Source organism: Oryctolagus cuniculus, chromosome 11 (assembly GCF_051225735.1).
Source record: "Oryctolagus cuniculus isolate XC-2025 breed Fujian yellow rabbit chromosome 11, ASM5122573v1, whole genome shotgun sequence".
NCBI lineage: Eukaryota > Metazoa > Chordata > Mammalia > Lagomorpha > Leporidae > Oryctolagus > Oryctolagus cuniculus.
In genome coordinates this window covers 45,671,469-45,693,032 of record NC_142877.1, presented here as the reverse complement: position 1 = coordinate 45,693,032, position 21,564 = coordinate 45,671,469, and the positions used below count along the sequence as shown (strand labels likewise).

The 21,564-nt window shown below is 45.0% G+C and overlaps 1 protein-coding gene across 8 annotated transcripts in view; it reads right to left on the bottom strand.

Annotated features, from left to right (window-relative positions):
* Window positions 1–21,564, bottom strand: part of KIZ (kizuna centrosomal protein) — a 113,943-nt gene that overhangs the window by 20,666 nt on the left and 71,713 nt on the right. For 6 of the 8 annotated variants that reach the window (XM_089307366.1, XM_002710943.6, XM_089307369.1 and 3 more), the window contains exons 7-9: window positions 18,961–19,048; window positions 7,655–7,820; window positions 5,290–5,355 (exon numbers count right to left, since the gene is read on the bottom strand). In XM_089307366.1, coding sequence (XP_089163492.1) covers window positions 5,290–5,355; window positions 7,655–7,820; window positions 18,961–19,048 — 320 coding nt within the window. The remainder of the gene's footprint in view (window positions 1–5,289; window positions 5,356–7,654; window positions 7,821–18,960; window positions 19,049–21,564) is intronic. The other 2 variants (XR_016216037.1, XR_016216038.1) reach the window with 1 other exon arrangement.

Below are 21,564 nucleotides of genomic sequence, written 5' to 3'. Positions count from 1 at the left end.
TGAGCTGCATTCTGTGTGTGCTAGCTGTTTTCTGTGTATATGGCAGTCCCTCAAATATGTAAGAATAGCTATTGTGCCCTTCCCAGGTTAAACATCCCCAGGGCTTTCATCATTCTGAAAACAGTGTAACTTCAGAGCGTCCCAGCTCCGATGTCCTGTGTCTGCCCTGGATTTCACCCCAGCCTCTTTCTCTATCTCTTCTGAAATGGCTGCAAAGCAAACAGAGACCTGCAGAAAGACCCCACAGAGAAGAAGAGCACTTCTGGACAATAGTAACTTTAACAAGTAGCTTTCAATCACAGCATCTGTGTGTAGTCACACGAGAATAACCTGAAGACTCATTATAAAGCAATCTCATCCAAAGCGGGGTTCCCATGAGATGGAACCTAAGGAAAACACTGAACATAATTTTCGTGTATTAAAAACTGGTGCCCCATTAGACCTTTCAAAAAGGTTCCACATATATATGTGGATATTTCCCAAAGCGTGTTCCACAGACTATTAGTTTTGCTGGCTGTTACTAGTACCGATTCCTTTATCAAATTGGTGGTAAGTTATATGAAACTCTAGATTCACATTTTCAAATGATCCCTTTACTTCTATATGCTGCTGTGAATCATGTAGGGAGAGAGAGATGAAGAGAGATCAACAGGGCAAGGTTGGGCCACAAAATACGTATTCACTGAAGTGTTTTCTGGTTGGAACGTTAGATAGAATACACTTTGGCAACTGCTGCATCAGCCTAGCAATCCCTGTGAGACAGTGCATTCACTTGGTGATCGGGCGCTCTACAGTGTCCCTGACTGGGTGCATGTAAGGGTACCTAAAGGCGTGACAGCACCCCCATGCAGAGGCGGCCAGCCTGGACCAAGGAGAGCCTCACAAGCCACTTCTTGGGCTTTTTGGGGTTCTGCTTCTAAGGGTTTCCTCATGAGATGAATTAGAAGTTCCAAAAGCATCATGAACCCCGCTTCGAGGTTCTTTTTTGATAAAGTAAACACCCTTCTGAGGTCAGATCGTCAGCTGTGCTCTCAAGTGGACACTTCTTGCAGAAACCAACTGAGAACTCCTGGGAAGTGCTGTCTTGGAGAAGCACCACGGGTCTCGGTCCCCAGTGGCCACTGCAGTGCAGCGAAGGTGAGCAGCTGCCAGGACAGAGTTGTCCAGACGCCCTTCTCGGGGCTCCTCTCAGGAGTATTTTTGGTTTTGTTCATGTATTTGCTCTTTTTCTCTGACAATGCATCCGCATTCCCACAGCATCTTTTCCTCTTTGAGTTTGCTTTGTGAGGTTCCTTTAAACAAATGGTACTGGTTTGGAAATGCTGGGAAGTGTGGCAGCCAACACAGAAGATCAGTAACACTAGCAATGTTCACGACATTATTAATACATATCACGTACTGCATATTGAGTGTCTAGCATCTGCTAGGTACTTTCGCATACATGATCTCATTTAAGCTTGAAGATCACCTGTCAGGTAGTGTGTTGGCTTTCCCAATACAGTGGCTCAGTGGGAAGGAAAAACAGAGCAGGGGGCATAAGGATTGATGCCAAAGCCCAGGCTCAAATGCAGTATCTCCTCAACCCTCAGGAGACAGCTTCTGAAATATTCCTGGTCTTTGGAATAGTCTAGAAGGAATGTATTCCATACAAACACAACCATCATTCACATACACAACGAGGAGACCACAACAGGGAGATTCTATCTAAAATTATATACTTGCTTTACTCTATCAAAAGTCAAATCTCTGAATAATTATGTCAAGGATACAACAATTTACTAGAAGGCTGATGCTCAAGAATTATCAGCAATGACAGACACAGCAGTGTATTCAGCAGAGCCTAGGTATAACATGAACTTCATGGGGAGTGCATGGCTTGGGGCCAAGGGAGAGAAAGAGTATGGTGGCAACGACAGAACAGTCAGGCTCCAACAAAGTATATGACTTAGCAAAGCTTTTTTCTTTTTGGACAGGCAGAGTAGACAGTGAGAGAGACAGAGAGAAAGGACTTTCTTTTTTCCATTGGTTCACCCCCCAATGGCCGCTGCAGCTGGCGCACTGCGCTGATCCGAAGTCAGGAGCCAGGTGCCTCTCCTGGTCTCCCATGCGGGTGCAGGGCCCAAGGACTTGGGCCATCCTCCACTGCACTTCCAGGCCACAGCAGAGAGCTGGACTGGAAGAGGAGCAACCGGGACAGAATCTGGAGCTCTGACTGGGACTAGAACCCAGTGTGCCAGTGCTGCAGGCGGAGGATTAGCCTACTGAGCTGCGGCGCCGGCCAGCAAAGCTTTTTTTATATCCTCCAAGTTATCTTTCGTATGTTTAATGCTTTGGTATACAATGGACACAAAGTATTCTTTTTTTTTTAGATTTTTTTTTTTTTTGACAGGCAAAGTGGACAGTGAGAGAGAGACAGAGAGAAAGGTCTTCCTTTGCCGTTGGTTCACCCTCCAATGGCCGCCGTGGCCGGCGCGCTGCGGCTGGTGCACCATGCTGACCCGATGGCAGGAGCCAGGTGCTTTTCCTGGTCTCCCATGGGGTGCAGGGCCCAAGGACTTGGGCCATCCTCTGCTGTACTCCCTGGCCACAGCAGAGAGCTGGCCTGGAAGAGGGGCAACCGGGACAGAATCCGGTGCCCCGACTGGGACTAGAACCTGATGTGCCAGTGCCGCAAGGCGGAGGATTAGCCTAGTGAGCCGCGGCGCTGGCCTTTTTTTTAGATTTTAAAACATTCTTTTTAATATATTTATTTTTCCCCCAAAGAAACGTTTTATTTAAGGAATACAAACTTCATGCATTTCCTAAGTACAACTTTAGGAATAAAGTGATTCTTCCCATTGTACCTGCCCTCCCACCCCTCGTCCTCCTCTCTCTCCCATTTCTAGTCCCGTCCTCCTCTAAGATCCATTTTTTTTTATTAACTTTATATACAGAAGGCCAACTCTATACTAAGTAAAGAGTTCAACAATTTGCATGAACAAAACAAAACAAACTGTTCCTCAACAGTTGAGACAAGGGTTGTTCAATGTCATTGCATCTTGAAGTTAATTTCACTTTAAAAAAAAAAATTAACTTTAAAGACACACTCAAGAATGATCTATCTTTTATGACCACTTAGACATAATTATAATACAACTCTCTGAGGACAGAGATCCTGCATGGGAAGTTAGTGCACAGTGATTCCTGCTGTTAATTTAACAATTAACACTCTTACGTGTGATGTCAGTGATCACCCAAGGCTCTTGACCTGAGGTCCTAGGCTACAGAAGCCTTCTGTATCTAAAAATTCCATCAGTATTTAGACAAGGCTATAAGCAAAGTGGAAGTTCTCGCCTCCTTTCAGAGAAAAGTACACCCTTCTTCAAAGTCCCTTTCTTTCCACTGGGATCTCACTCACAGAGATCCTTCATGTAGGAAATTTTTTTTTTTTTTTTTTTTTTTTTTGCCACAGTGTCTTGGCTTTCCATGCTCTCGTGGGTTTTTCAGCCAGACCAGAATGCCTTAAGGGCTGACTCTGAGATCAGAGTGTTATTTAGAGCAACTGTCATCCTATGAGTCTGCTGTGTGGACTGCTTCCCATGTTGGAGCATTAACTCTTTTTTTTAACCACCAACTCTTTACACATTGATAGCAGGGTGCTGAAAGTATAATTTCTTTTAAAATCTTAATCTCAAATGTTCCCAACTATTTCTACATATGCCACACATCTCTCTGCATAAAGAAAAGAAAGCTTTGAAACCCCAGCACTTTACTATGTCTTCTCTGGTAAAGAAAATCCATGATTATTTCTGAGAAGAAACAGCTACTTTTAGCAAGGGAGGAATGGGAAGAATACTGAGAAGTGAGAATTGAAGAATGGGCAACTAGCTTACTTTCTGGGTACTCCTCAATAAGCCTCTGTAATTTTAACTGAAAGAAATTCAGAGGCCATCAGGTACTTCTAAATTCCAAGGTAAATGTAAGGGAAAAGCATCCAAATGATTCCCTGGTTAGCCACAGGTTGAGATCTTCCACACTTCTCCTATTAAGACAAATAATCAAGAAGGAACCCTACCAGAGTTTTTACAAAACGAACAACAAAAACTCAACACATGTATCCCTGGGCAAAATGTTTAAAGGAAAAGAAAACCTTTGTATTTTGGAGTGAAATATTAGCTGATGCATAGTACATACAACAATTGCTCTACTATAAACTCCTTTTTTCAAAACCAGAGTTCATCACAAGAAACATGAGTTTACAAAATTAATCAACATGCCACAGAATGAATTGCCATAAAAGCAGGCCGTTCTTTCCTGCTTATAAACATAACGAAACCACCACATATGCAGATGCATGCCTTAGTACCTCGGGGCAACCGTGCATTTACTTGTATAAATATTTAAAGTCAGACCTTTGAATTTATAATGAAGTAGTACAGCACTTTACAAAACAAGGTACTAGTAAATTCAGATGTACAGCAAATAGAACTCTGTTCTGAATACTAATTGCTGCTGTTGATACTCTAAAACTAAACAAAGTAATGATATCATTCAGATTCCATCTAAACAAGCCTAATACATGTATGAAAATCTTAACAGGCCTTGATGAATCCTGACCGGAGAGATTTTTAAGTTGCTGTATTACACAGGCTTTGTGAGTGAGGCACAAGCAAGCTGCTCCTGGCAGCCCCTCACCCCAATCTTATTTTAATGATATGCATTCAATTAATTTAAGAAAGAACAGAGTAAAATCAGAAACATCTGTAGTTTGCATATATTGGCTGGCTGTTTCCCTCCGAGACGGACTCCAGTGTTGAAAGGCTGCGTGGTGGAGGGTGCTTACAGGTGTAAATGTGTGCCGTGGAGGTGAGTTCAACTGATAGGGTTATTTTCCACCCAAGTTTATGCTAAGGTAAGCTAGAACATGAAGCTCTCACGAGCGATCTCCAGACCCTGCACGTGACAGCTGTATCTGCTTGCTGGTAGCAGGTGCACAGACCACTAACCCATGCCTGCATCCCACAGGGGAGTACCTGGGTTCAGGTGCTGGCCTGACCGCAGCTTCCTCCCAGTGCAGATCCTGGGAGGCAGCAGGGATGGTTCAAGTACCTGGGCTCCTGCCACCTACTTGGGAGACCTGAATGGAGTTCCTGGTTCCCGGCTTCCGCTCCAGCTACTCCTGGCTGTCATGGCATTTGAGCAATGCACTAGAAGATGGGGGCTCTCTTCCCCTGCCTCTCAGATACATATTTTATATACTTAAAAAGGCTACAGCCTGTGTTTGAAACTCTCAGGCAACTGTGACTTTACCTGTGATTGGGATCACTGTGGCCATGTTTTCTTCCTTTCTCTCATCTCCACAGTCACTTGAAACTTCTAAAAATCAAACACATGATAATAAAAATGCAGCATTTCAAAGTTATGGAACAGATTTTTTTTTTAAAGATTTATTTATTTGGGACCGGTGTTGTGGAGTAACAGGTTAAGCTGCCGCTTGTAATACCTGCATCCCATATAGGTGCTGGTTCAAGTCCTGGCTGCTCCACTTCCAATCCAGTTCTCTGCTATGGCTTGGGAAAGCAGCAGAAGATGGCCCAAGTCCTTGGGCCCCTGTACCCGCATGGGAGACCTGGAAGAAGCTCTTGGCTCCTGGCTTTGGTCTGGCACAGCCCTAGCTGTTGTGGCTGTTTGGAGAGAGAACCAGTACATGGAAGATTTCTCTCTCTCTCCCTGAGAGATCTTCCATCTGCTGGTTCACTTTCCAAGCAGCCGCAATCACTGGGACTGGGCCAGGCTGACGCCAGGAGCCAGGAGCTCCTTCCAGGTCTCCCATGTGGTGAAGGGACCCAAGCACTTGGGCCATTTTCTGCTGCATTCCCAGGCGCATTAGCAGGAAGCAGGATGGGAAGTGGAGCAGCGGGGACTTGAACCGGCACCCATGTGGGATGCCAGAGTCGAAGGCAGTAGCTTACCTACTATGCCGCAGCGCCAGCCCCATGTTTGGGTTTAACTGCCATTCCTTTCATTTTCACTGCCTCTCCAGCTTCTTCTTCATTTTTATTTTTTTTCTCCTACTTTATTTCTTGTCTAAAACAGTGCTATTCTTAAGAGGAAGCCAGCTCTAAAACTAATGTATCTCCATGTCTGGGCCTAAGGCCTAGGCAAGCTAGTCACATCTGGGCTAGGGCTCCGCACTCCTTCCCACCCCGTCCAGGACACTGAACCAGGCCCCGCTGGCTACTGCAGCACTTGGGTATGACGGGGTGACGTGGCCCCATTCCTGTCTCCTGAACAACCTTATGGACAGGGTGGTGGCCGTGTCTCTTCTCCGGTAGTGTCACTACCTGTTGTTACTCCTTCCCTTTAACCCACCTTGTCACAGGTATGGGGTATGGAGGGGGCAAGGCACTTAAGCTGAGATTCTTCTGGGGGTAGCTAGCTGGTGATTGTGCCTTGCGTAGGCCTCCACTGGCCTTAAACCTGAAGATGTCTCCTCAAGCCTGTGGGCAGCAGGCCCAGATTCCTAGACCTCAAGACACTGTAACGGGGGCCGGCGCTGTGGTACAGTGGATTAATGCCCCGGCCTGAAGCGCCAGCATCCCATATGGGCACCGGTTAGAGGCCCAGCTGCTTCTCTTCCAATCCAGCTCTCTGCTTTGGCCTGGGAAAGCAGTAGATGATGGCCCAAGTCCTTGGGCCCCTGCACCCACGTGGGAGACCCGGAAGAAGCTTGTGACTCCTGGCTTTGGATCGGCACAGACTTCTCTCTCTGTCTCTACCTCTCTCTGTAATTCTTTCAAATAAATAAAATAAAAATCTTTAAAAAAAAATCAGTAAAAAAGAAAAAAAAAAGACACTGTGACGGCTATCTCTGGTGGTCCACTGTGGTTAGCTGCAAGGATTTCTCCACGTGTGGTGTTGTTTTTGTTACTGTTTTAAGGGGTACACATTTGTGATCTGCATTGTGACCTGGAGATAATAAAATTCAGACTATATAGATAAAAATATAAGGTATCTCTATGTTGCTTTCAAGCAACATAATTTAGCCTAACATCTATCAAATTTGCATGGGGCTTAAAACATAGGAGCCTCCCGTCCTGTACATTGATTTTCGAAAACTGAATACTTTCTGAGCAACCTGTGGCTTCCTGAAAATAACACTGGAGTTGTTTCCAGGCATGTCTTAACAGTAATGCTGAAACAGTCACAATTTCTGGGTACTAAAAATCGACTATTACATTTTGTGAGAATAAATTCATTCATTCCTAATCACCTGTTCAGACTTTGATAAGGTTCTATTACCATTAAAAAGCTTGTTTAAAATTACAAGTGATATCAAAACTCCACATTACAGAATCATTTTAATAGGATCTCCCTCTTCTTTGTGGTCAAAATGATCCACCATGAGGTGATCTGAGATTTCATAGCTCAACACTTATTTTATTAGTAGTTCGGCACAACCACAGCCCTACAATCAGCTTTCCCCTTCCTGTGAGACTGAATGAGAACATATATAAGTATTTACTGGAAGAGGGTAGAAAACAACACACTATGCATATTAAAGTCAGAGATACTCTCTCCTCGGTGGCATTTTACGGGTACACCTTGCACAAGAGTATGTTGCATTGATTCTGAATGCCTTTTTGCTGTGGATAGACCCTTTCACAATAGTCACCTTGTTCCCCTGTGCGAACACTGTTGAGCCATAGAGGGGGTTTTGCTTCCTTTATTCCAGGATTGTCATTCAGAATAGATGGCAGGCTGCAAGATGATTCATTACTGTGAATAGCTGACCCATCAGCACTCTCTTCCGTAAGGGCTTTTTTCAAGAATGCTGTTGCCTACAGTGTTTCAAAGAAAGCACAAAGAAATAAAAACAAACGGTAGCCACATTTCCCTTGGCCTCCAAGACCCAGCCTTCAAATATAATTTTAGGTTAAGCTTTACTTAGGATTTAATTTGCTTTCTGACATTTAACTGAAATTAAAATGTCATCAAGATGAAATAACATCTGGTTATTTTCCAGCATAATTTAATTCTTTACAACAATTTGCAGTTGCAATAATACATTTTTGAGGGCTGAATCTTACGGAATGCAGAAGTGTGCTTCTCCTTGTGAAGTATGTACAGGAGACGTGACCATCTCTGTTACCCTGAGCTGGTTTATCCTCCCTTAGGTGTACGTAAAAGTCAAAGCCCACGACCTCCTTTGGGAAAGAAAGATTTAGAATTTGTGTGAAACCTGTATTCCAGGCTTGCAAGACAGAGTTGGTTTGGACTGGGAAAGAAATCTGGGAGGGGCCGGTGCTGAGGCACAACAGGTTAAGCCGCTGCCTGCAGTGCTGGCACCAGCACCCTATATAATAGGTACTGGTTTGAGTCCACACTGCTCCCCTTCTGATCCAGTTCCCTGTTAATGCGCCTGAGAAAGCAGTGGAGGATGGCCCAAGTGCTTGGGCCCCTGTCACCATGTGTGAGACTTGGAGGAAGCTCCTGGCTTTGGTCTAGCCCAGCACTGGCTGTTGCAGTCATTTGGGGAGTGAAGCATCGGATGGAAGACCTCTCTTGCAGAAAAACTTTGTGGCTGAGGAAGATTCTCTGAGCAAAAAGGGAACTGACCTTATTCTAAACCCTAGTCTTCACCCAAGGATGAGGACAGTCTGCAACTTGGCGTCCAGGTCTGCTGGGAAGCTGAGGGGCGGCAGGCATGAGATTTTCTCGCCTGTATCAGCTTGTGCCCTGGACAGCCAGCACACAGCTTTCATCACAGTCAACTTGACAGGCAGAAAACACTGGCAGTTAACAGGGCATGGGGTGGTACCTATGCCTCTTACTTTCCAGGCCAGCAATTTTCCCCCAAGAAATGAAGTAACTCCGGTAACAAGACCTAGGCTTTGCGTAGAGAACCACGTTGTCTCGCTTCCTCATGGGAAGTGCAAGTCTGCCCAGGCGGCTGGACAGCTCGCCTTGGTGGCAGTGGCAGAGACTGCTCTCTGACACAGGGGGCAAGGCCCAGACCACCTTGTGGGGAACAGACATCTGAGCAGCTGCATTAAAATGAAGTGCAGAGCTGGACCCACAGGTCATTGTTAGTGACAGGGGAAAGTGGTAAGAATGCGATTACTGAGTTAACAGTGGGGAAGAGAAGAAGCTTGTCTGATGATCCTAGCGATTCACTTGCAAGAAGGAAAAGGAAGAGATTGGAGGAGCCAGCCATGGGGCCAGTGCTGTGGTGCAGCAGGTTAACGTCCTGGCCTGAAGTGCAGGCGTCCCATATGGGTGCTGGTTCGAGTCCTGGCTGCTCCTCTTCCGATCCAGCTCTCTGTTATGGCCTGGGAAAGCAGTGGAAGATGGCCCAAGTCCTTGGGCCCCTGCACCCACGTGGGAGACCCAGAAGAAGCTCCTGGCTTCAGATCGGCGCAGCTCCAGTAGTTGCGGCCATCTGGAGAGTGAACCAGTGGATGGAAGACCTCTCTCTCTCTCTCTGCCTCTTCTCTCTCTGTGTAACTCTGACTTTCAAATAAATAAATGAATCTTTAAAGAGAAAAAAAAAAAAAGAGCCAGCCTTGCACGTCTGCCACTTCAGATACTTCAAGGCCCTGCCTTTGGCCCTGCCTTCTGAACGGATCCCGCCTGCTGCCCTCACTACGACTGCTGGCCTCCTAGACCCATGGCCTATCCTGGGAGCTGGAGCCCCTGTCTGTGAAGGATTTAAGGACTTAGTCTCCATGACTGAAGGACTTGGCATCAAGTCAGCCTTGCAGACTGGACTTTTCTGTGGTCTAGTTCTTACCGCTAAGGGCTTTCCCTTAATTTTAAACTAGTCTCTGGATTTTACTTTAGTTGCAATAACTCTCTGTTGGGATGACCTGTTCAGTACCTCTGCTTCTGCAGACTGGGGTTGGGGCACACAGTCCTGCCCTTGAAGCCCAGACCAAGGGTTGGTCCCCCTTACCAGCTGCCATACTCCCTCCCCCCATTCCAGCTGTCCACATGGACCACTGCACTGCACTGCACCTGCTTCCAGGAAGTGCAGATACCACATCCTTGAACTTGAACTGCTGTCTTTCAACTGTCAGTGTGCTTTCTGGACTGATCTGTGTGTCTCCATTCATCCTGATCTAGTCTATCTGTGCCCAATAATATAAAAAGCACTTTAAAATATGAACAGAAAGAACTGACTGCAATTCTGTAGTAAAAGCTGCAATTTTCTTTTTCTGAGATTTAAAATAATCCATACACTGTGAGAACCTCAAATTCATCATATCACCTTATATAATGCCTATAACTAATAATTTCTTGACATGCCCTTGCAGTAGTAGCCACTGTCTAATCACACATTTTAAGGACAAATGGTTGGGGCCAGTGTGTAGGGCAGCAAGTTAGGCTGCTACCTGCGATGCCAGCATCCCACATGAGCACCAGTTCCTGGCTCCGCTGCTCCACTTCACATCCAGCTAAAGATGACCCAAGTACCTTGGCTCCTGCCACCTACATGGGAGACCTGAATGGAGTTCTTGGCTCTTGGCTTCAATATGGCCCAGCCTTGGCTGTAGTGGCTATTTGGAGAGTGAATCAGCAGACCTCTCTGTCTCTTTCTCTTCATCTCCTAACCCCTACCCTGGATCTCTCTCTCTCTCTCTCTCTCTGTAACTCTGCCTTTCAAATAAATAAAATCTTTTAAAAACAGAAATAAAATGGTTAAAAGACTGTTGAAGTTTCCTACACCTTCTGCTGTAGAATTTACACACATTGGAGAGCTTCAGAGATTTTTAGTCAGTTTAAAACAACCAGCTTTATCACTCCTCTCCATGCCTGAATGCCCAAACTGTTCTGGATAGTCAATGACTTGCATGACTTCTCACAGGTCCCTCAAAGTGGAGTCACTTAAGTAAATCCTAACAAAACAGAGCCACGAGGTCACAATGGAAGGGCTTTCACATGGCCATGACTATGACAAGAACAAGCAAGGAATTCCTTCAAACTTCAGTATCCCTGATGAGGTGCTTGTACAAGTGCACCTGCTGACAATGGTTGTCTCTATCAATAAGTTAACACCGACTTCTCCAACCAATGGTATTTGTTTCAGCGCTCACATATATTTTTATATTTGTCTTGAAAACTTCTTCTTTGACCCAATCCCCTTGGCTGCACGCACAGCCCAGTGGCCGCCATAGCACGCATATCCCAGAGGGGAATCCCTTGCTATTCCCAAATACACTCTTGCTGTGGAGTTGGTTTCCTTGTAACTCAGTGTAGGCTGCCATCCTCAACAATGACAAACAACTATCTCACCACTTTGTGCATCCCTTTCATTTAAGATCTGCTTTTGCTTTAGCTGGGTTTTAACTGGTCCTCGAACACAAAATAAAATGCTATAATAATATGGAAATGTCTTTCTAGCAAGTACCTGCATGTTCAATAGGAAAACCATCACTGCTACCTGTTCTGTGCAGAGCCCAGATGTGGTGGGCACACTACCCACTAGTTTAATTCATTTTGTATGTCTACCCCTTTTATCCTCACAACTCAATACTTCTCTCTAGGATTTCTGTAACTTTCTAAATAAGTTTATTTGTCTTTATTTATTTGAAAGACAGAGTGACAGAGACAAAGAAAGAAATAGGTACTTTTTTTTTTTTTTTGACAGGCAGAGTGGACAGTGAGAGAGAGAGAGAGACAGAGAGAAAGGTCTTCCTTTGCCGTTGGTTCACCCTCCAATGGCCACTGTGGCCAGCGTGCTGTGGCCGGCACATGGCGCTGATCCGAAGCCAAGAGCCAGGTGCTTCTACTGGTCTCCCATGCAGGTGCAGGGCCCAAGCACTTGGGCCATAGCAGAGAGCTGGCCTGGAAGAGGGGCAACCGGGACAGAATCCGGCGCCCCCACTGGGACTAGAACCTGGTGTGCCGGCGCCGCAAGGTGGAGGATTAGCCTATTGAGCCGCGGCGCTGGCCAGAAATAGGTACTTCTAACGGCTGGTTCACTCCCAAATAGATGCAACAGCTGAGGCTGAACCAGACTGAAGCCAGGAGCCAGGAACTCCATCCAGTCTCCCAGGGACTCAGCCACTTGAGCTATTATCTGCTGCTCCCCAGGGCTGCAATGGCAGGAAGCTCTACTGTTAGTGGTGTAGCCAGGACTTGAACCGGGTCCTCCAACACGAGATGTAGGTGTCCCAAGAGGTGGCTTAGCCTGCTATACCTTATTGCCCACTGGTCTCTTCCTTTTTGGACAGAAACAACTATAACATAACTCTTCTTTTATAATTCTATAGATAATTTCTCAAAACTGAGTATTTTTTTAATCTATAAAATTGTAGTGGATGATAAAGTTACAACATAAGAATGTTGGTTTGACTTTGATTAACTGTGGCACCAATAAACAGAACAATAGAGCTGCCCAAAAATCACCTGTCAGGGAATCTAAAATATAAGTACTTGGGGCTGGACTGTGGTATAGTAGGTTAAGCCACACCACCACCTGCAGTGTTGGTATCCCATGTGGGCGCTGGTTTGAGTCCTGTCTGCTCCACTTCAGATCCAGCTCCCTCCAAGTATGCTGGGGAAAACAGCAAAAGATGGCTGATGTGCTTGAGCCCCTTCACCCATGTAGGACATCTGGATGAAGTTCCTGGCTCCTGGTTTTGGCTTGGTCCGGCCCCACCCATGTGCCCTTTTGGTACGTGGACAGAAGATTCTCATTCTCATTCTTTCTCTCTCTCTCTTCCTCCCTCCCTCTCTGTCACTCTGCCTTTCAAATAAATAAAATAAATCTTTAAAAATAATAATAATGTAATTCCCTAACCAGCAGGGAATAATGACCTGCAAGGAACAGAAAGGAAGGGCCAGTCTTCTAGTCAAAAACAACTTCCAGAGAGTCAGGAAAAACATTTGCAACACATTTTTTAAATGAACTGCTTGCAGGTGTGCTCCAGAAAGGCACAGTTCTAAGGGAGCCCTGGACTTGAAGGAGCTTACAACCTGAGACTCAGGACACTGACCTATACCTGCAAAGCAACAGTAGCTCACAGAAGCCCTCACAAGCTACTTTGCACATCTTATGCTGGACTGAGCAGCCTTTGCAAATTGGAGCTCATTTTCTGAAAAATGCCAGCAGCAAACAGCTTTACCATGGCTTTCTATAGGACTCAGAAACGGACCAGGCTGCTGCTTGCTTTTTTCCAGGCTTGGGTTTTTAACTTTCCTGCTCTGAATAGAGCCTCTCCTTGCACTGCATGTATTTCGAGCCCAGGAGGGAAAACTGGAGATCACTTCACTGATTCAGCCGTCTGAAGTCTAAAGGAATACCAACAAATTAGTCCTTAGGTTTTCTACCTTTCCAGGACACACACCAAGAAGCTTGGAAATTGAATGCCAAGGTACGCACTAGTTGCAGAATGAGTGATGTTGATACTGCCCTAATTTAGCTACCACAGTAGATAAATCATTCCATGAATTATACTTAGTAGTATTCCTAGAATTACTGGCTTGATTCCAGTGCAGTGTTCCTTAAAGTTCAATCCTGCTACGTCGAGAACCCAAAAGTCACCTTATGCTGACTCCTAACTTATACCATAAACTTATCAAATGTGATATTAAATACATAAATGGATGAAGATATTAGGGTAAAAACATTGTGTCCATAAAATTTGGAAGGCAAAGATCACACTGCTAAAAATACTGGAACAAAATGTACAAAATTATACAAAAAGTTCTTACAGGTCAGTATTACTAACCTAATAGAAAAATGAGCAAGGAGCATGAATCAGCAATTACAAAAAGAGAAATACAATTGGCTAACAGATAGATAGGCAAAAAGTGTGACCTCAATTGTGATATAAGGGTCAAACGATCAACAAGAAATAATTGAATGTCATTTTCACCTCTCAAATCAGTGCCAAAAGACAGTTGATAGTATCTGCTTTCACAGAAAACTCAGAGAAATGACATTTTCACCCATTACTGGCGACACTGATGACCCTTCCAGAGTGAGACCCAGCAGTGCACACGCACAGCTAAAGCCTGGAAGATGTTCACACCTTTTGACCTCATTATTCTACATTCCGGAATTCATTCCATGGAAATAACATGGATATTCATAAAACTGGATGTTCTTTGAGACTTTTTTTTTTGTTAGAGAAAAAAATCAGAAACAATCTGAACGGTCAACGAGACTGGTAAAGAGACAGCAGACGGGGACCTATGTAAAGCTATACGGAATTGACATAGAACATTTAATGGTATGAAAGGAAGTTCATGTGGTAACAAGAGGGAAGAAACATTAAATATTAAAATCATCCACCACGATGTAAACAAGGCTTTATAAAGATGGTAGGATAAAAGACATTTTTCTTTTCCTAACATTTCCAGGGTTTTTCCCCCTGTCTGTTTAAAAAAGAAAACATGCTCACTGAACAAGAATCCAGCTTCTTTGATGAGAGGTACAAACATAAAGACAAAAAGAATGCAAAAGCATTTGATAAAATTAAATTTCATTACACGTTAGAGAAAAGCAAAGGAGCTAAAAACCATGGAAGTTGACAGTGGTTGGCATTTCTTGACACACATGTTAAAATGACTCTTCCTCCAAAACCTTCCTTTAGGACAAGTGAAGTAATTTTCCAGTGTTTAAAGAGATACTCCAGGCCAGTGCCACAGCTCACTAGGCTAATCCTCTAAATGTGGCTCCAGTACCCCGGGTTCTAGACCATGTTGGGGCGCCAGATTCTGTCCCAGTTGCTCCTCTTCCAGTCCAGCTCTCCGCTGTAGCCAGCCCAGGAAGGCAGTGGAGGATGGCCCAAGTGCTTGGGCCCTGTACCTACATGGGAGACCAGGAGGAAGCACCTGGCTTCGGATTGTTGCAGTGCACCGGCTGTAGCAGCCATTTGGGGGGTGAACCAATGGAAGGAAGACCTTTCTCTCTGTCTCTCTCCCTCACTGTCTAACTCTGCCTGTCAAAGAGAGAGAGAGAGAGAGAGAGAGAGAGAGAGAGAGACACTCCAGGCATCATCACTTAACTTATTATATCTAAGACAAGGAGAAGGGATTTTATCTGTGTAGTAATGAAAAGAAAGGGAAAATATTCAAACAAGTACTTAAGAGATAAAAATAGAGAGGCAGTGGGTCACCTAGGAAAAGTCTTCCTGGTGAGTAAAACCAGTGTGTGGACAGTGGGGGACAGGACACGAAGCGCCCTTGACACTGAGTTGCTCTGCTGTGTCAAAGTTCTCCTGGGAGGAACCGGACATCCTTTGGGAGGAAAGGACTTTTAAGGCACTCTGTATTTTAATGAAGCACCATTTCATTTTATTTCCACATAAAGTAATTACATATTTTTCTGAATTAAAAGCATGTAGCTCAATTATGTAATTGCCTAATAGGCTGTGTGGGCGCTGTGAAGCTCCTGTGGTCTCAAGGGGAAACAATCTGAGTTTCTGTGGCTTTGATGATGTATTTACTCAAGAGAAGGGATTGACTCCAGCTGACAGCACAGGGACCCACAGGTAAACATCATTTGCATGTGACTATTTAATTAGCCCTTTGCCCCAGAGATCAAAGTAAATAGTTCAGAGCTGCAATAGACTCTTAACCAAGTACATTCTGGTAGAGCGTTCTTAAGTTTTGAGAAATCGGTTACTTTTAAGATTTTACCTAAAAAGAGGTATTTAACCCATAGTATTTGCTATACATGTCTATTATTTCAATACTCAGAAACAACTCAATCTGTATTTTGCTGATCATAAAAGGATGATACAGAAGCCAGACAGTTCTAGAACCCACAGGAGCATGTGGTTGTGAATAAAGCTCACAAGGCTTGCCTTGCTTGTGTCATTTTTGGTAACACTGCTCTTTGGGCCTGTGCATTTCTTCCATATAGTATGTGTGTTAGAAAAATCACCTATCTACTTCCATTTTTAAAGCTACGTTTTTTTTTCCCACTAACTTATTTTTGATTCATTAGTTATTATTTGGGCAGTCCTCCTGCCCACCCCCATCACCAATGGAGGCATTGGGAAATTTATGAGTGGATTGATTGACTGAAACTTTACTCATGTTTTCTAATATAAACAATATCTTTCTTCCCGCACCCTGCCCTTTTAAACAAGGTGTTATGGGGGCCATTGTTGTGGCACAGTGGGTTAAACCACTGCCTGTGACACCAGCATCCCATATGAGCAAATTCAAGTCCCGGCTGCTCCTCTTCTGATCTGGCTCCCTGCTACTATGCCTGGGAAAGTAGCAGAAGAAGGTCCCAAATGTTTGGGCCTTTGCACCCATGTTGGAGACATGGATAGAGTTCCTGGCTTCTGGCTTCAAGCTGGCCCAGTCACGGCTGTTGTGGTCATTTTGGGAGTGAACCAGCAGATGGAAGACCTCTCTCTTTTGTTCTCTCTTTATCTCCCTCTCTCTGTGTAACTCTGACTTTCAAATAAAAATAAATACATCTTTTAAAAAGTTGAAATAGAAAAAGATGATACAACAGCAAAAAAGCATTTAACCAACACTTGATCTGTGACATGGCTGAAATGTGATATAATGCAGTGAACAAAAATGGAACACAATGCTGTTAGAAAATACAGTTAAATAAAGTAGACAAGAAAACCTAAAAACAATCTCCTTTTATATTAATCAACAGAGATGGAATGGGTCTTAACAATACAGGTTCTATTTATCATAAAGCACACTATTTTAAACAGTTATACAAATGGTATCACCCCTTGAACAAAACCAAACTATCAGCTCTTTATTAAATCAGCCATAGTGCAGTAAAATGAGAATACACAGGAAGGATATGCACAAGTTATCTTTGAAAAGGGACAAGAAGTCTATGAGGTACATGGGGCTGTGTCTACACCTGCAATAATTCACTTTTTCCCCCGAAGGAAAAGGGGTGGAGAAGAGGGTTGGGAGAAGAGAGGAGAGAGAAGAGGGAGAGAGAGCAGAACGCAGGAGGGAAGGAGCGGAGGGGTGTGAGAATGAGTAGGAGGAGATCTGAAACAAGTACAGTGCAAGGAAAGCAATGCACAACACCGAGCCCCAGGCACGGGAGGCGCAGTTCATCCCAGCATTACATGAGCACAGCTTTCCAAAGCTCATGGCCACGCCCAGTATAAAGAAACTAAGCAGTCTTCAGAAAGTTTAGGATCAAAATAAAGTTACTGTTTATTTCTCTTTTTCCATGAACTTTCTTAAATACCCTTGTTTATATGCTTGAAATGCGAAAAATAAAAATTTACAGAAAGGTCCTTGTACCCTCTTTCAGCTAGGGGGGTGAGGTTCGGGGACAAGGTGCTCTGAAAGGCCTGGGGGGCCCCTTCTCTTGCCTGAACCTCGGCAGAAATCCCTGCTCCCCCTTACTTCAGTCCTACTCCAGAAAGACGGAATTCTGTAAGGCACCGCAGAAACCACCCCGGAGCCCTGCTCCAAAGGCTCCGGCGGCACCTCCAAACCTGCAACACTACACACCACCTCCCCAGCCTTCGGCCAGTCAGTGCACAACTCAGCCTGAGACTACCTGGTGGACTTCAGTTCCCCAGCCACAAGGGCAGCTCCTCTGCCTGGACATGTGCTGGGTTTCTTGGTTTGTTCTATTATTCGTCTGCCCCTCTCTCGCACTCTAACCTTGTCAAAAGCCTGTCTACACCTTTTCAGGGTCACTCACATCCATCCCAACATCTGCCCTTGATGCTTCTCCTGATGGCTTGGCTCCCTTTTCTGAGGAGCCACATTCACTGGCATTTCTTTTTTTTTAGATTTATGTTATTTATTAGAAAGACAGAGTTAGAGAGAGAGAGAGAGAGATCTTCAATCCACTGGTTCACTCCCCAGATGACCACAACAGCCAGAACTGAGTTGATCCAAAGCTAGGAGGCGCCAGGAGCTTCTTCCAGGTCTCCCACAGGGTGCAGGGGCCTAGAGACTTGGGCCATCTTCTACTGCTTTCCCAGTCCATAGCAGAGAGCTGGATCAGAAGTGGAGCAGCCGACACATGAACTGGTGCCCACATGGGATGCCGGCGCTGCGGGCTGGGGCTTTAACCCGCTGAGCCACAGCACTGGCCTCATCACTGCCACTTTCTTATAACATGCACTCCACTGAGTCATCCCTCAGAAGGAAGGAGCCACATTTTATTTATCTTTCTCCTTCCAATGGATTTGGGCTACTACCTGGGACAATAAGGGATCAATATATATATTTGCTGTATTGATATAAATTACAGTAATTTATATTTTTTAAAACATTCTGACAATCTTTTTTTTAAGTTTAAATTTATTTGAAAGGCAGAGCGAGAGCATAAGGAAGAGAGAGAGAAAGAGAGAGGATCCTCCATCCACTGTTTCACTCTCCAAATGCCCCCAACAGCCCTAGCTGGGCCAGGTCAAAGCCAGGAACCAGGAACTCAACTTGTATCTTCCATGTGGGTGGCAAGAACCAGAATGCTTGAAACATCGTCTGATGCCTCCCAAGAGCACCCATTAACAGGAAGCTGGATTACAAAATGGAGATGGGACTCAAGCCCAGGCACTCTGAAATGGGACATGGGCATCTCAAGGGGCAGCTTAACTCACTGCACCACAATGCCTGCCCTTGCATAATATTGTTAATGCGTGGAATGAAGCCAGAAAACCAGAATGTTCCAAGATGCTCCCACGTTCCCTGGAAAGTGTTATGACAGACATGTATAATCAAGTTATCTCTGGAACCTAAAGTAATACTGTGCCAGAGGTTAGGAATTCTATATAAAATGTTAGGTAAAAGGTGCGAGACCAGGAAGTTAGAAACCAACCAACCGCAAAGCCTGACTACTCTTCTTACCATCATTTTTTTCAAATATTTTAATTATCCTTAAGAGTAAAACTGTTTGCCCCTGTTTCCTCAAATGAATAACTTGTACATCTTGAAACTCATTGAAAAAAATCCTACCCCTTGTTTGGTCCACATTTTTGACTGGATGAAACTTCAGGCAGTTTAGCTACATACCTCTTGTTGGGGAGAATGAGCACGTTCTTTCAAGGCGGCCACACAACACTGTGCCTGCAGTAGGCCCGAGTCTGAGGCTTGTTTAGATCTGTAAAACAGATTCAGGAGGCAGACACATCACAGACCGGTAGTATGGGATTATGTATCAGACTTCCACATTTTTAAAGGCCTAACCATCAAGTTAGGAGAAGACAGCTCATCCAAAAAGTCTGGAACTTAACATATTCTGGACTAAGGTAATTTAGCAACTTTGCACACGGAATCACCTGGGCAGCTTTGCAAAGTCTGAGTGCCTCGGACTACTCCTCAGAGTCTAGTGAAATGGCCTGGCTGCTTGGGATTTGGGGTTTCTTTCTCAGGGCTCACACCGTGATTCTAAAGTGTAGCTATGGTTTTGAATCACTGTATAAATGTATTTATGAGAAAAAGATCATATTCTCATGGCAATCTTATTTTTTTTTTGGTCTACTCACAATTAAAATGAAAATTAATACTATTACGAAAGAACTAAAAAGCCTTACATGGTTGCCTACGCTGTCACATTTGAATACTCAAAGGAACCAGGAATCCTCTGAAGAAGTGCCCTCTTCTAGTCTTGAGGCAGGAAATGTAGATCTTGTTATCCCAGAAAATAAGGAAGTTCTTAGCTTACTAAGTCATGTCAAAAGGACCCAGGAGCTCTCTTGAAGGGATTCTCACTGGCCAAACATGGAACAATTCAAGCACCAAAAAGAATAAAGTCTGCTATGGACTAAAACAGCACATAGATGAAAATCCACAAGTTCACATAAAAGTAAATAATACAAATTTGAGAAAATAAAAACCTGTGGATTCAGCCTTAAAAAGGGAACACATTCTACAACACGGATGAACCTTGAGGATGTCATGCAAAAAGAAATAGCCAATTACAAAAAACCAAATACTGCTAATTCTGCTTATATGAGGTACCTGAGGAGTCAAGTTCACAGAAAGGAAAGCAGAAATTCTACTAGAGAAAGCAGACTGGGATTGCTGGGACCTCCAGGAAGACAGAAATAGGGAGTTGCTTAATGGGTCTCCAGTTTAAGCTTTGCAAGACAAAAAAAGTTCTAGAAACCTGTTGCACAATACATGACTTCACTTAGCTTCCTGAACTCCACAGTTAAAAATGATTAAGATGGGAGCTGGTGTTGTGGTGCAGCAGGTAAAGCCGCCACCTGCAATGCTGGCATAGCATATCACAGAACCGGTTCCAGTTCCAGCGGGTCTGCTTCCTACTCAGCTCCCTGCTCATGTGCCAAGGAAGGCAGCAGAAGATGCCCAAACACTTGGACCCCTGTCATCCAGGCAGGATACCTGGATGGAGTTTCTAACTTCAGCCTGGCCCAGTTCCAACTGTCTTGGTCATCTGGTGAGTGAACTAGCAGATGGAAGATCTCTCTCTCTGTTTCTCCCTTTCTCTGTAACTCTGCCTTTCAAATAAATAAATAAATCTTTTAAATAATGATTAAGATGGTGGCCAGCGCCATGGCTCAATAGGCTAATCCTAGGGAGGGGGGGAGGAAGGAAGGGAGGGAGGGGGGGGGAGGGAGGAAGGAGGAAAGAAGGGGGGAGGGAGGGAGGGAGGGAGGGAGGGAAGGAGGGAGGAAGGAAGGGAGGGGGGAGGGAGGAAAGAAGGAGGGGAGGGAGGGAGGGAGGGAGGAAGGAAGGGAGGGGGGAGGGAGGAAAGAAGGAGGGGAGGGAGGGAGGGAGTGGGGGAGGAAGGAAGGGAGGAGGGAGGGAGGGAGGAAGGGAGGAGGGAGGGAGGAAGGAAGGGGGGAGGAAGGAAGGGGGAGGGAGGGAGGAAGGGAGGAGGGAGGGAGGAAGGAAGGGGGGAGGAAGGAAGGGGGAGGGAGGAAGTGAGGGAGGGAGGGAGGGGGAGGGAGGGAGGGAGGGGGGAGGGAGGGAGGAAGGAAGGAAGGAAGGAACGAAGGAAGGAAGGAAGGAAGAAGGAAGGAGAAAGGAAGGAAGGAGAAAGGAAGGAAGGAGAAAGGAAGGAAGGAAGATGGATGCCTTCCATCTGCTGGTTCATCCTGAAATACAACAGCCAGGAGCCGGTAATGCAATCCAGGTCTCCCATGTGCGTTGAAGGAACCAAGTACTTGAGCCATCACCAGCTGCCTCCCAGGATATGTGGTAGCAGAAAGCTGGATTACAAGTGGAGGAGCTGGGACTTGAACCAGGCACTCTGATGTGGGGTGTAGGAGTCCCAAGCAGCAACTTAAGCACTACACGAAATGCCTGCCCCAAGACTGATTGTCACTCCAGCCAACTGCTACTACACTGTGGGTGCTGACATGAAGAATTAGCTAAGGTTTCCTACAATTATTATACTGCTTTCCCACAAAGGGATAAAACCCATTAACTGAGTTGCTCGGGATCAAATAGCAAAGAGTTGAAGGAGGTATGGCATCTAGGTCTGTGACTTCTGAACAGCTAAGCCAACTTCTAAAAGCACAAAACCAAGCTTTATTTCAGGACAGATTAGGAAAGAAGTGCAAGAGGCACGGCAGTCCTTGAATGGTGTCTCGACTACGGTTCTATATAAACATCCTGAATCAGAAAATTGGCTAAGTGGTACCCAGG